Here is a 15,136-nt window from a genome sequence, read left to right as displayed (position 1 = left end):
GAGTACATATTCATTAACACTGTTGTCTCTGTCAAAATATAAAATTGTAACATCGCTGTAAAGGTGTCATGCCTCGTCATACAAGTATGCTGTTGGCTGGGAACCCCTTGCAAAGGGATTTGAACTCGTTTATTGGATATTGCTCTATATAATGGGTCAGGTTTACGTTCACTATTACTATTACTACTACCAATCCTACTACTACTAGTATCACTTCATACTCACACTTTACATTCAAAATAACAAATATACCAACACATAACAGAGAGATGATTTTCAAGGAAAAAAATATCATCTCTCAAAACAATAACTATAAATTTGACTGTTTCCTCTCCCAGCCAAGGACTCCGGCCAGGACCAGAACAAAACCAAGTAATATCATTCCAAGACAAAGACAGAAAGCAATTGGAAAACAGATATAGGGGGATATGAGACACAGCAAGTACCTCCCTGCCCACTATGGGAGGTCGGGAACCCCACCCAGATATTGCTTAGTAACTAAGTTAAACAACAAAAGCAAGAAAAACCAAGAAAGACATGAAATTTAGTTTATTATAACATTGTGATAAAACAATATTGTTGTACAATGAAATAAATAATAAATATATATGACCCATCAGGTTGATCCGGTATATGTCAGAATGATTAACTCCCTCAACCCTAACACCAACTACTGTATCTTGTTATTTGACAATGGTTAAATTTACCCCTTCATTATTTATATCTTTTAAAGGCAAATTATATACATATTACTAGAGCTAGTATTTTTAATCAGTTCATGTTAGTGGGTAGTTGAATAAAAAATATATACTTACATACAAATGTTCTTTTATATTTATATTTCTTTTTTTTTAAATTAAAAACAAATACCAAAAGTCTCTAGAGAGAGAGAGAGAGGGGACAGCACGTAGTTAGAGAGGGCTCGGGTTGGTTGAGTCAGTCAAGAAAATTGAGTTTGAGGTAAAACAATGTAATTTTTAAAAAGTTGAAAACACAAAATACATTCTCCTCAATGAGGGAATTTATTTTAAGCCATGTTTTATAAATTTAGCTTAAAATTCACTTTTATGCATTACGTTTATCCTGACATATTACCTTTTTCATATGATTGGTCACTTATAAATAAATAAACAAAAGACATCATTGATTTAAGTATACAAATATGTGATTGTGCCATGACGTCACCACTACGTCACTATCAAGAGATAAGAAGTGAAAGGAAAAAAAGTCAAGACGTGTACGTTGAAAGAATAAAAAATACAAACGACTTTATTAAAAATATTGCACTATTCCTATATAGAAATATTCTGCTGACTTTAAATGTAAAAGGTAAATTCTACATATTTTCAACACAGTGAACAAATACATTAAAGGGATATAAGTAAAGTACGCACATAATTCTTGGGTCCAATTGATTTAATGCAAGTAGTATATAAATCTATGAGAAAAAACGCTATTATGACAAGGTATAATATAGAAAATATCTACAAATGGCACTCTGAACAGCTGTAAAGAGTATCCAAAAATAAGTCATGTCACCTGCATTCACAATGAATAAACCCAAAGACTGAGAGAAAAAAAAAAATTCAATAGCTCACTTAAGAGAGGTTGGGAGTCTTGGGAGGAGCTAATAGCTCAGTTGGTAGAGCATTCACTTCAAGATTTCATTATCCCCTGTTACTTGTGGACAAGATGTGCCAATAACTTCTCAGACGTCTATCTGGATTTTAGCGATGTATTAATGGTTTTTTATATAGGCTAAAGAATGAAACATTCCGTGTTTGGTATTTTGTTCATTTTTTCCATTACTTGTTACAAACATAATGATAAATCCAACGTGGACTCAATGTGATATTTCAAGACAAATCAGATGCTGAAAATTAAATTCAAAATCAAGATGGTCAGAATTTCACAGTTCTTTCTTTTTTTTTTATATTGTCAATTTTTTTTCTTCTTCACTCACATTAAGGCATTCATTTACCGTAATACTCAATCAGATTTCAATTCAATTGTCAGCACTAGTTGTAACCTAGATTGAAATGGTGGATCACTGAAATAAATTGAAGACCTTTACCAGCCTCCTGTCTCAGTTTGTAATACAGCTGCTTAGGCTAATAACTATGTGAATTGGTCATAAATAAACAATATATATATATATATATATATATATACATATATATATATATATATATATATATATATATATATATATATATATATATATATATATATATATATATATATATATATATGTATTTATAAAAACAAGACAAAAAATACAAAGAAAAGAAGTGGATTAAACAGAAAATTCAAGTTGCATTTGAACTGTGCGTGCTCTGTTTCATTGCATTCAAATATTGGGACATTTATCAGAGCATTTTACAGGATTTTGTAAACCTTTCTCTTATTAAGCTTCCCCTTAACAACTACCAGAAAATCGTCACACTCGTTATGTTGCAACCAATTTTTTTCTCATACAGATTTATTTTGTAATCAAAAATTAAAATTTTAAAAAGTATACGAGTACTTAATGCTGTGTTGTACAGCTTGTTTTGCTGAACAAAAACATGAATAGAATGAACTTATCCTTATGCCATTTCGGGAAAAATTCGGAAACTGATTGGTATGGAGAGTGTTAAGACAAGCACGGGTCTATGAGTGTGAGACTCTACTGTTTGACCTTTTGTTGGAGTTGAACTGTTTTTATAAATTAATTAAACAATTAATCAATTACAAATGAACCATGAATATTTTCATTGCATCAAACATCATACATATTTAACAACTAAACTAGGTGTTTGTGGTTGATCAATGGATATGGACACTTTTTAACTCTGCTCCATGAAAGAAAGCTCAATTTTACACACACTTACACACACCAAAAAAAAAAAATGAAAAAAAAAGAAAATCACTCAAGATCAACACTTGCAATCGTTTGTTGCATTTGAATTAGATTTACATGAAATGTGATCACACGATACTACAAAACGTGTAAATAGATGAATAGTCAATAATAAATAAACAATGATAACAATATATTATACAAACACACAAATACACCGAAAAAAAAAACAACTTTAAAGAATTATGTACAAAACTGACTAGTTGGTGGTTTGCTTTAAAGCAAGTTTTTCAAAACAAACAACGAAAAACTCATAAAAAGTAGAGAGTAATACATTATATGACAAACTGTATTCAAAACAGCACCACAGAAGTAAGTAAATTTATAAGAAAAGAGTTAAATAAAAATATTGGTCGACTTGGCTTTAATAAAACCTATGTTCTGAACACGAAACTACTCACGATAATTGATCTCATTAAAATAAATTGAAATGCTCTGTATTGCTGATAACATACTAAAGATATGAAAAAGTGGGTATGTTTATCTTTATCTAACAACAGTGCCCTAGTTTGACATTTTGGAAATATATTTTCACTCATGAAAATTTGTTGCAAAATAAAGATAAGAATTACTAATCCCAAGGTTTCTGTTAAGGATTAAAAAAAAATTTTTTTTTATTTAAATACTTTGATTATAAAACTGCTTTTCATCCAATTAAAACATTTTCTTACTGATGCGTACTTATTTGCAGGTCTGGTAATCAAAATGTTTATGGGCTCATTGTTGTAATGGAAATACTCTCAAACTGATGCAAAATATTGTCCATTGCAACAATGTTAAATCCAGCCCATAATTGTGTTTGGTTATCAGACCTGCAAATTTGTGCATGTAGGCTCTTATAAAATATTATGAGGAGCTGAAAGAAAGTAAAAGATCAAAATGCGGCTATATTCGAAATAATATTTAAATCCGTAAAAGTTAGTTTGGTCAATAATCTGCATTACCTTATAGCAATAAAGCAGTGAATGAGGTAATAATAACTAAGCTGTGGTGCCTCAGAAAAAAAAAATATAGTATAGAAGTCATAAAATATCTCAAAATATAAGTATTAGGTCTACGGTCTGATCTATAGCCTAGGCATACAGATTTTCTGGGATGTTTTTTTTTTCTTGTTTTTTCTTTCTCCATTGTCTGGCACTGTTTCATAGACACCTTTTCAGATTTTTAACTTTAAAAAATAAAATAGTAAAATTCCTTTTATTCATCCCACAAGGGAAATTTGTCTCTAGGGTCTATTCCAAGGGAGACCGGAATAACCCAGGCGTCAGCCGCAGTGCAGCACTGAAAATAGAGCTGGGGTGAGGTGACTTGCTCAAGGCCACACAGTGCAAGTGATCGAACTCTGTACCTTTCGGGTACAAAGCAAAGACTGTACTGCTGAGCCACGCTGTCTCTAGTGTCCACTCCCTAATTTGTTACTTTACCATTTTCTTTTAACACTTGGGAGATTTCCTCATGAATTTTCAAGGTCCAAAACAAATTGCTTATTTCACTATCAGTTTTTCAAAGACAACCGGTGGTGAGTGAATAATAATAATAATAATAATAATAATAATAATAATAATAATAATAATAATAATAATAATAATAATAATACAAAAGATGCCTTGAGTATTTTAGACAAAGATTTAACAATATCATCTCTTTTAATCTCTATATCAGGGCATTGGTCCAGCTGTAATACAAGTCACAGCCAAGTAATAAATAAATGATCACGTTGTAAATAATTGGTTAAAAGCCTGATCAACAGAGGGTGGATCAATTCTTCCAAGTGGGTTTGTTGTTCTCTCTTGTTAATATAGGAAGCTACTGTTGACATACCATCAGACTCCAGCAATCATTATTTTAAAATTTTTAATTCTATTTCACGAACAAAGTAGATATCGAATTAAAATCTCACCGGCCTTAAGATAATATGAGACAATCTTTTCTGAAACCTAATAATACAAGTTGTATTTTGATCCAAACATTACAAGAGTTTTCATGTAGCTACTGGTAAAATTCCTTTCCACATTCATTGATCCCTATTGGTCAATCAGATCACATTACCATGTCAATGTTTGCCGCAAAGAATCAAATACCTTGAAATAAATTAAAAAATAAATTTTGAAACATATAAAACATTTTCCAAATTATTCATTGCAATATTAAAAACAAAAAAGAGAAGCATTGTTTTGGCAGATCTAAAATAAAAGAAATGTGATTGATACTATGAGTAACAACAATAAATAAGAACTTCAGTGAGTAGGAAGGAAACTTAACGGTGTGATTAATCTTTCTTTCTATTGATTAACAATAACAATTGATCAATTTGGTCCTCTTCTTCCAACTGGCACTTTCACACAACGATACTATTGAATGAAGAGTCTAAACATAACTTGATCTTGTCTCATACATGTTCACAATAACACTCTCAGATCAGATGCTCCAACAAACACATTAATTATTCATATCGTCCTGTACGACGTAGATGTCGTTTCTCTGAGATCAAGCCCATGCCTAAAGTGTGATAAAAAAAAAGAAAGATAAATCTATGTATTAAAGTTGATATTACTTAGTAGAGCATATACTGCAGTGATGGAAAAAATACTCAATCCATAGAGAAGAGATATAGCCTTCTGCAACTTCTCTAAATAAAATACCTTTTGGCCTTTAAGAAGACCTCAGAAAGATGAAAACCTTCTTCTTTGAAACGGGACTCTAGATGTATTACTTAGTCCTCCTGCTCCTTCTTTTTCTTCTTCTAATTGAAACTGGTAATTGGAAAGCTGCTTTATCGGAGCAGACGCTTAAAATTGGAACAATCTGCTGGTGACAGAATATTTGCTATATAATTTATACTGGTTAATCGGAATACAGGCCAGTTGATTGGAAAATTTTTAAAAATTTAAATATCCCTATTGAGATTAACAATAGTGGGATCATCCTGTATTGTCAAATGAATGAATAGCTGTTACTCAATAATGGCACCAAGCCTATCACCAGTCATTCCCTTTAATATGATAGTATGTTATACTTTACCCATTCTCTTAATTTGAGTAATACTTAATACGAGCTCGGATAATGATATGGTATATTTTCTTTTTATGCAGCATTGATTAAATTTGTTTAGTGTGTTGTAATTTATGGAGAAACAAGACTCATGAGTGTTCAGTTCAATTGCCATGTTTTGGTGGAAAAGAGTGTTGACAGATCATTATAGATATATTGTCATTGGATATGATCACTCATTTTCTTTGTATCATCATGCCTACACATATAATATCTAATGTTATGTATTAAAAAACGAAAAATACAATTTAAAAAAACAAAACAACTGAAATGATGCTCTGTATTCCTATTGTCATAATTATCACAATAGACATGTATGTAGTTTAGGTAGGTTGTTCTGATTATGAAAGCCACTTGTGGAATCTGTTATTGGAATGCCACTTAATTGGACTGATTTCTGCGTAATGACAATGTTCTAATTAAGCGGCTTGCACTGTATTCTTCTACTTCTTTTTCAGTAAAAAGTACAAAAATTAATAACTCTACATGAGAACAGGCCCTGGATTCTCCCCCTGTATGGTAGATTATGATCCTAAACACCTACCCTGAGAGTGTAATCCCAGCTTCCAGTGCAAAGTGAAGTTCCATCAGGAGAGACCCCTAGACAGCTAACCCTGTTGTCATGGCAATACAAGATGGTGATACGCACACCTTTCAACGCGTCCCATACATTGACAGTGTAATCATTATACCCACCAAAGAGGAGCCGACCTGTTAAAAAAAACAAAAAACAATCAATATATTTCACTTAATAAAATATTTATTACTCTCTACTTGTCAATGATATTGTTAAATGTGAGCTTTCGTGTGGCACAATATTCATGAATGTGCTAAAAGTCCTTCAGAGCCATTAGTCATTGGGCCCATAGAGCCAAAGTTTATCACAATTTATTGTGTGAAACGTTCAATGACAATTGCTTGCTACTCTTTGGATAGGACGCTAGTCAACATATCTAGCAAACCCAGCGACCCCAGTCACTGTAGGGTGGACAGGGGGTTCAGAAAAAAAAAATCTCGACTTCATCTCGGAATTGATCCATCAGCTGGCCCTATGGAACCAACATTCCATTTCGTTCAGTACGCCACCTGAGATGAGGGAGCTAATGTGTGTAAAGTGCATTACCTGAAGGACACAAATGCATGACTAGGGTTTTTGATAATTGTCACCATCTGGTCACTGACCACTCCTACAAAAATGCTTGACTTATTTATTTTTTGTTCCAATGTGAGAATAACGCATTGCTGAGCCATTAATGCTGAGCACTGAGGCAGTTAGACAATATGTTACATGTATTCAACACAATGCTATTCAAGATTGACATCATAAAATACATTTTAGCTGGCACCAAAACATGTCATGTGCAAGTCTTAATTAAATCAATAATAAATGAACCAATTATCATTGACTCACCACTGATAGAAAAGTCCACTGCATTACATCCAAAAATAATACTGTCCTTCCTATAACAATTTACTTCTCTATCTGCTCTAAGGTCAAACAGCCGACACTGAAATAATGAAATCAGAAAAAAGATTGTGAAGCAAGCTAATACTAATATTTAAAACTAACAATTTTTTATTTAATTTTGTGATTAACCCGATACTAAAATTTAGTAAAAGATGGAGAAGAGAAAAAAAAAAAAAAAACAAAAAAGATAAAAAGATCTGAATGAGGTGAAATTGAAAAAAAAAAAGTTTTGTCGCCTATCTTTTATTGGTACAATCAACTCCGGCTAATCGCACACCAGATTTCATGTGCAATTCATGTAGGACCTTCTGCTCTGAGTTTTCTACAGGTATGGGACCGACTGTCATGCTCAAGACATTTCCTCATTAGAAGTTTTTTTTGTTTTTTCCTCTTTCATTTTTTTCCCTTTCTTTTTTATTCTCTACAGGCTGTTTATAAACCCTTGTCTTCAATCTTGCCAATCTTAGTAGATCATCTGTCAATTATTCTTCTTGGATGAAGCGGCCTAGTTTGTCTACTATGTCAAGTTTTTCAGTGTCTGTCAGGGGTGGTGTATCACATTCTGATGACTCATCCTCATCTTCATTATCCAGGAGGCGTCATTTGTGTTGCTGAACGTAGTCCAATAGCTCTTAAGATGTCAGTTCATCACTGATGGGTATATTGTTGTCCAATTAAGATGGAATCAAGGTGCAGTGATTAAGCGGAGAAGGTGTGCTATTAAGCAGAGTGATTATATAGTTAAAATTCTGTTTTTCAGGAATGTGTAGCGTATAAGCAGAATGTGCGATTAAGCGGAGTGAACTGTATTTATCGATATAATAAATAATAACATGAAAATAAAAATATTCCAAATATATTTATCCTCCTGGAGGTCCCGATAACTTACTTGAAAAAGCAGTCACTTCACATGACTGCGATTGATCCCAGGTGCAGTCGATCTGACTCCCCTCCCCCTCCCCCCTGTCCACCCAACAAGATTGGATCTGTTAGATCTGGCAGCAAGTACTTTGAGATCGACTAGTGTCCTATTGTCAGTTTCAAACTAAAGAAACCGGAATAAACTCCGTTCCATGGGCTTAATGGCTCTGAAGGACTACTTTTAAAAAATCCTATGGGGAATTTGGAGTCAAACGAGGGAAGACTATGGATTAACCCAAGTGTTAGCAGCAGAGCAGCACCACAAGGTGAACTAGGTCAAGGTAACATGGCAGAAGAATCACTGAGTACGAAGCAAGACAAAACGACTTTGTATTATCACAAAGCTACAGATTTGAAATAAAAGAACAGAAAAGAAAGCACAACATTCTTACCGTAGCATCATCCGAGCCAGTTGCAAATGCATCTCCACTTGGATAAAATTTGACACTGTTGATGTCCGACTCGTGACCCTCAAACACTTGAACACAATCACCCGTTCTCATGTCCCACACCATGGCCACATTATCACAGCCCTTTAAAAAACAATACAATGTTGAATTACACATAATGAGGGCTCATTCTCTATTACAGAAAAAAAAAAAAATTTTTTTTAGCTAATAATGTTCAGAACGCCTTTCTGGTAAACCCCTTCTCATTTAGGACACATATGTGCAGTGTAAACAGTACATGTTATCAACATATGACAGATATTGCTTTGCATCAAGATATGCAATTATGTCTTTTCAGTTTTTTTTGTGTTTTTTTTGTTTCTCTTGAAAAATTTTGTCATACCATTTACACAGATGGAAAATGACACACCATCGATATGTGACCAAAGAGCAGTATATGTCGGGGAGTATCATAAAAATATAAAATGACCGAAATGTGAGATTTTAATTTATGTTAACTTAAGAAACTATATCTATTGCCCTATAGAAAATACCTTTACATAACCCAAGTTTCATATTTTTACTATAAATTTAATTTTTTTCATATCTAATCATAATAATACTATTTTGAGGCATTGGGTTAAATATGCTAAAAGGGTAAATATTTCACACGCCATCATTGTTATGCATATATGACAGTCATAAAAAAATAGATCTTATTAAATCAAATGCAAAAAATTATCAATCATTTAATTCATTATAAAAAAAATATGATAAATAAATAAATAATTTTTTTCTTTATTCATACATAGGGTAAATAAATATTTCCTTAAGGGTTGTCTTGACAGTATTGCTGTGTGGAAAAGTGAGAAATAGAGGCTAAGTTTCTTGATAAATGAAAAAATGAAATGCCTATGGTGGGGTCAAACTTGGGTCATCCAGTTGTAAATGCAATGACTTATCCGCCCAGCCACTGCAAGATGAAATGTAAATAACTGTTCTTACATTGTGTCACTTTATGAATAATTGATAATTAAGCATTGATTACCTTTATATCCAATTACCATGAGATTAAATATTTTAAAAAATTGTCTAAAATAATTTTGTTTCAAACAATTTAAGTTCCGAAAAGAATGCGGTGTATTAGTGAGCATAAACTCTGCCCATGGGTCCGTCCATCACCACATTTCAAACTTTTGTTCTCATGAGTTCTAAAGCTTTTTGATCGAAGAACGATTGGCTATTGAGCATCTTGACCCTTCAACGATTGGTCGTTCTGACAGCTCACGTGTCAACAGCTGTCAACAATACATTGAGTCATCGCTGAAACAGTGGAAGACGCTCATCGCATAGTTACGTCACAGTCATCACGTTGTTGAATATATTTTCCAGGCACGGTTGATAGGTAAAAAAGCCAAATTATGTTCTAGTTACATTTGAAACAAACAAATTATATCACTGATCTCGTCTCATTGAGATATAAAGAATGATATACAAATCAAGAAAATCGGCCAATAAATAAAAAAGTAGCTAAAAAAAGCTACAATAAACAAAAGCAATTTTTAAAATCAAATTTATTCGTAAAGCAGTTGTTTTTCAGCCGATTTTTCTGAAATAAGGACCAATGTTCTTCCTTTTTCAAGCAGATTTCAGCAATATGACTTTCAAATTCCTCAGAATTATATTTTTTACTTTTAGATTTTAGCTTTTAGGCCTACTCAAAAAGGTGTTATATTCCTTGCATAACAATAGCTTAATACATGGATGGTGAGAAGCGTCTTTGTTTCGGCCAACTGGATAGATAGCCTGTGATTGGTTGAAGACTTTGAGACGCTTGATTCATCATTCTACACGAATGGATGGTGGCAGTAGATCAAAGAGGTGTACCAAATTTATTTCCCAACTACTTTTCTTAGTGCTAAAATTACAAAGTAATAATTTCGCATCAGAAAAAATAACTCTGAAGTTCTTATCTCTTTATTACAACAAAATTGATACCATGAATGACAAAATCGCCCCACAATAAATAAGGGAGTTATAAATTATGCATAATATTTTTTAAAGTTTACAAAAATTGTTATCAAAGTCATTTTTCATCACCAAAGTCGTAATTTTTCCCCGATTTTTACCAAACAAAGTGCGATGTCAATGATATTCACCCGCAAATAAAATAGGATTCAAATTGCAATTTCTACAACATATTATATTTTCTGTCGAAAAATTTTTAAAAATCAAAGCTGAAAACATCCTGCTACAGTGACAGGCCTGTCATTTCCTTCACAACGATTGGATTTTACTTACTGAGGCCAGTTTTGGCTACCCCGCCCATGAATATTATGCCATTGTCGGTTTTTGTCGGGTTGAATCTTAAAGAGTTAAGATCAGTTTACTATATTTGCTGTTATTCAATCTTCCTGGATTGACAAAAATTAACAACAGTTTCAAGTTTTTATTTAATGATTTTTGAAGACATACTAACCCCGGAGACAAATGTATTTCCTGTTTCTGTGGGGGAAAGGTCGATACTCATAACATCCCCAGCATGACCATGAAAACTCTGGATGAGTTGACCACTTTCAACATCCCACAATGCACATGTACTATCTCCACTTCCTGTAAGAATCTAAATTAAGAGAGAATGAAAATGAAACCTCAATAAATTTAAATTAAAGTAAAGAGAAAAAAAAAAAACACACGAAAAGAAGCTAATAGAAAAATAACTATCTTTAATACATCAATATAACGTGTCATCCCTTGGATTAACAGACTTTAGAAGAAAATACAGTAATCATTGCCTAAGATTTTCAAATATCAAACAAACCACAAAACGTAGTTAATTGAAACTTTGAAGTTTGAACAGAAGTTTGACTCAATTAAAAAGACAGAAATCTAAATTAATTGTAATAAATTGATCAATAAATAAATAAATAACAGAATACCTAATGAATAAATAAATGGATGAATGATTTTTTAAAATTAATAAGTAAATAAATAAATAAATAAATAAATAAACGATGTTAGCACAATTTGATTCCAATTATTTTCATTTTTACAAATATTCAGAAATACAGTGATAAAAAAACAACTAAACAAAACTCATAGTTGTGACTGATAATAGAAAAAGCAATTAAAAATTAGCAATTGTTTTATACAATCCAAACTCATGTAAAAAAAAATTATTTTTTCTTTTTCTTAATTTCTGCAAAAACTGTCTTGAAAAGTCACAAAGCACTATATAAATATGGTCTCATCTAAACTTAAAGGTGAAACAAACCTGATGGTCAGAACTGGTAAACGAACAACATGACAAGTAGCTAGTGTGCGTCGCTACAGCTTTCTTCTTTGATGCCGGATCTTCCTCCAGACTCAGGGGATACAATGTACATTTGTTGTCCAGACCACTAACAGTCAGAAAAGAAATAAAATTGGAGAAGAGTAACGATCATTCATTGTCCATGCCATCCGACTATTCTGTGTTATTTGATCAGAGATTTAACTACAATTAGTTTTAATTTTTTTTCTATATCTATGAAATTGATACTAATGAATCATGATTGAGGGAGGGGGGGGGGGGGGGGGTAGGTGCATGACATTGCAGTTTTCCAGTTTCCTGATGGAATATTTTGCGCCTTTCAACCCAATGACTCTGTTCACGTCCTGCTTTTCTATTAGGATGTGCTTCCTTAATCAAACTTCTGTATATATATATAGTAAAGACCAAGTCACAATTTTTGACAACAATCAGGAGAGACAGGCATGTGTGATTGTGGTGAATGAGAGGAAGAGGCCCGCTATATACTGCAAACCTGCCCAAAGTATTCATTTGCAAAAGAGGATCTTTGGTCTGATGTCTGCAGACTAAGACTATGAGCCACTGACAGTGTGAAGGAAGTTAACCCCATTCCTTTACCAACTAGACATTCAAACGATGAAGACAATATGAGAGGGAGTGAAGTAGAAGAAGAAGAAGAAGAAGAAGAAGAAGAAGAAGAAGAAGAAGAAGAAGAAGAAGAAGAAGAAGAAGAAGAAGAAGAAGAAGAAGAAGAAGAAAAAGAAGAAGAAGAAGAAGAAGAAGAAGATACTTGTGCAAATTGGCTGATTTATTATCAATCTACTGTGTTCAGTTTCCTATATCCAAGATCTGACTTTATATTTCCATGTTGAAGCAATTCTTTTCATTACCTTTCATTACCATTTTGTAAAATGCTACATGTGATCAGGGTGCCAAAAGGACATTCTTATTGTGAGTCTTAAATATAATACTATGAAATAATTCAGTGAAATTGGACACAACTAAGTCAGTGAGTTTGCTGTCAAGACACAAAGAATACTAGGGTACATAAATACTTTATCAAAACTATATATCATAAGGTATTCAAAAAATGCCCAGATCCTTTTATTCACTGCTTCAGTGGGCAGCATCGCTCAGTGGTATGATCTTTGCTTTGTACCCAAAATGAACTGAGTTCCATTCACTGCCTTGAGCAGACCACTTCGTACTAGCTCGCTTTGTGGTGTTGCATTGCAACTGATACTTGGTTTATTCCAGTCTTCCATTGGAATAGACCCTAAAAATAAATTTTCCTTGGGGATGAATTGAGGGATATAATAAATGATTCAAAAACCTTAAAGGTTAAAAATCCTAAAAGAAAACATTTTATATATTTCAAATATTTACCCGCAAGCTACAACATTGCCAGAGGGTCCATATGAACAAGCCATTACCCAAGTTGTAGGCATGGTAATTGCATGTTCCTGAAAAAGTAAAAATAGAAGAAAAAAAATTAACATTAAATATGTAATGACATATCACCCATTGAATAAAATATATTACCATCTTGGTTAATAGTAAGCAACATTAATCCTGATGTTACCGTCAATTCCACTTTGTTTTCAGAAATAGAAATATAATATAAACTTTACAAAAGAATTCAAGACTTGGGCATCTTTTTGTCCACTTATTGTCAGAGTCTTCTTACATGCTCACCAACTCTCCATTTTTGCCACATCACATTAGCATTGTTGACCCTTGTTCTTCCTCATGAGATTTTTCAGTCACTTTGACTTCAAGATAGCACAAAATACAAAAATACAGAGAGGGTTTCTTGAAGTCAAAGTGACTGAAAAAGCTCATGAGGAAGAACAAGGGTCAACAATGCTAATGTGATGTGGCAAAAATGGAGAGTTGGTGAGCATGTAAGAAGACTCGATGACAATAAGTGGACAAAAAGATGCACTGAATGAAAACCTACTGCCATAAGGTAATCAGGCAGCCTAAAAGGAAAGAGATAAAATAGTGGAGGTGTTCAATAATGAGCTTCTTAACAGTATTAACACCTTTAAAAATAGTTCCAATCGGGAAAGTACAATAATTTTTCTTCTTATTTCAGGATATACAACAAGTACAGATTAAGTCAGTTCATATGAGGAAGTAAAAAACACAAACCTTGTTTGTAGTAAAAGCATCCCAAATTAACATCTTTCCATCTTGCGAAGAACTGACAATATGTCTTTTGTCTGAGGACCAATCCATACAAAGTACTTTTCCTTGGTGACCCTTCAATGTCCGACGTGGTTTGATGTTAAAATTCTGGAGACTCTCCAATCGTTGCCCAATAAAACCCGCTACAAAATAAAAAGAAATAAAAAGAGAGTAGGCATGATTGTCGTCGGTAATTTATTTTCTTAAAAAAGGATTTTAAAATATTACTTCATCAAAAGAACAAACCAGGAGAGAAATTTATTAAAAAACATTTTAGTCAGAAGAAAACAAGTGTTAGCAGATCGAGAGAACACAAGATGAAATAAATGTGCAATCATTGCTCCTTTTGTATTTTTTAAATACATAAAATGTTTTTCCTCATTTTTTATTTTTTACTCATATAAAATATTAGAAACACGCATTTTAGAATATCTGATATAAAAAAAACAACAAAAAAACACTGCCAATTGATTTACAGCTGCAGAACCATCTTCCTGATGATTTTGAAAACAGGAAAGGGAAATAATAGAAAGCAGACATGGAACCACAAGTAAAAAATTTATCAAATTTTACAATTAGGGCGAGAGAAGAGAGATACAAAGAGAGAGAGAGATAGAGAGAGAGAGAGAGAGAGAGAGAGAGAGAGAGAGAGAGAGAGAGAGAGAGAGAGAGAACATCGCACTGTCAAATAACTATCAAAATTTCATAATCGTCATGAAAGAGAGGGGGGAAGGAAGGATAAGTCTCTGAATAACTCATCAAAAATGTTTAATGTCCTTCAGTGCCACTGCTGTATGAAAAGTGGGGTAGGGGTGTCAGTATTGAATTAATTTTCACCAAAGACTGATAATCATTTCTTAGTTTGTGAAGTATGTGCTTTACTTCTATGCTTTTAGTCTGTGCTTTGTTAGAATATATCGGGT

The 15,136-nt window shown here is 32.8% G+C and overlaps 1 protein-coding gene across 1 annotated transcript in view; it reads right to left on the bottom strand.

Moving 5' to 3' along the window:
* Nucleotides 1–4,648: 4,648 nt before the first annotated feature.
* The window catches only part of LOC144965829 (guanine nucleotide-binding protein subunit beta-5-like), a 13,064-nt gene continuing 2,576 nt past the window's right edge, over nt 4,649–15,136 (bottom strand). The window contains exons 2-9 of the mRNA XM_078901595.1: nt 14,178–14,356; nt 13,410–13,486; nt 12,006–12,132; nt 11,211–11,354; nt 8,735–8,875; nt 7,365–7,461; nt 6,498–6,664; nt 4,649–5,401 (exon numbers count right to left, since the gene is read on the bottom strand). Of these exons, the coding sequence (XP_078757721.1) occupies nt 5,390–5,401; nt 6,498–6,664; nt 7,365–7,461; nt 8,735–8,875; nt 11,211–11,354; nt 12,006–12,132; nt 13,410–13,486; nt 14,178–14,356 (944 nt within the window). The 3' untranslated portion in view covers nt 4,649–5,389. The remainder of the gene's footprint in view (nt 5,402–6,497; nt 6,665–7,364; nt 7,462–8,734; nt 8,876–11,210; nt 11,355–12,005; nt 12,133–13,409; nt 13,487–14,177; nt 14,357–15,136) is intronic.

This window comes from Berghia stephanieae, chromosome 2 (genome assembly GCF_034508935.2).
Source record: "Berghia stephanieae isolate SIO BIC M18660-M18661 chromosome 2, UCSD_Bste_1.3, whole genome shotgun sequence".
NCBI lineage: Eukaryota > Metazoa > Mollusca > Gastropoda > Nudibranchia > Aeolidiidae > Berghia > Berghia stephanieae.
Note: the sequence above shows the minus strand (reverse complement) of the source record. Positions and strands in the feature narration are given on the sequence as shown.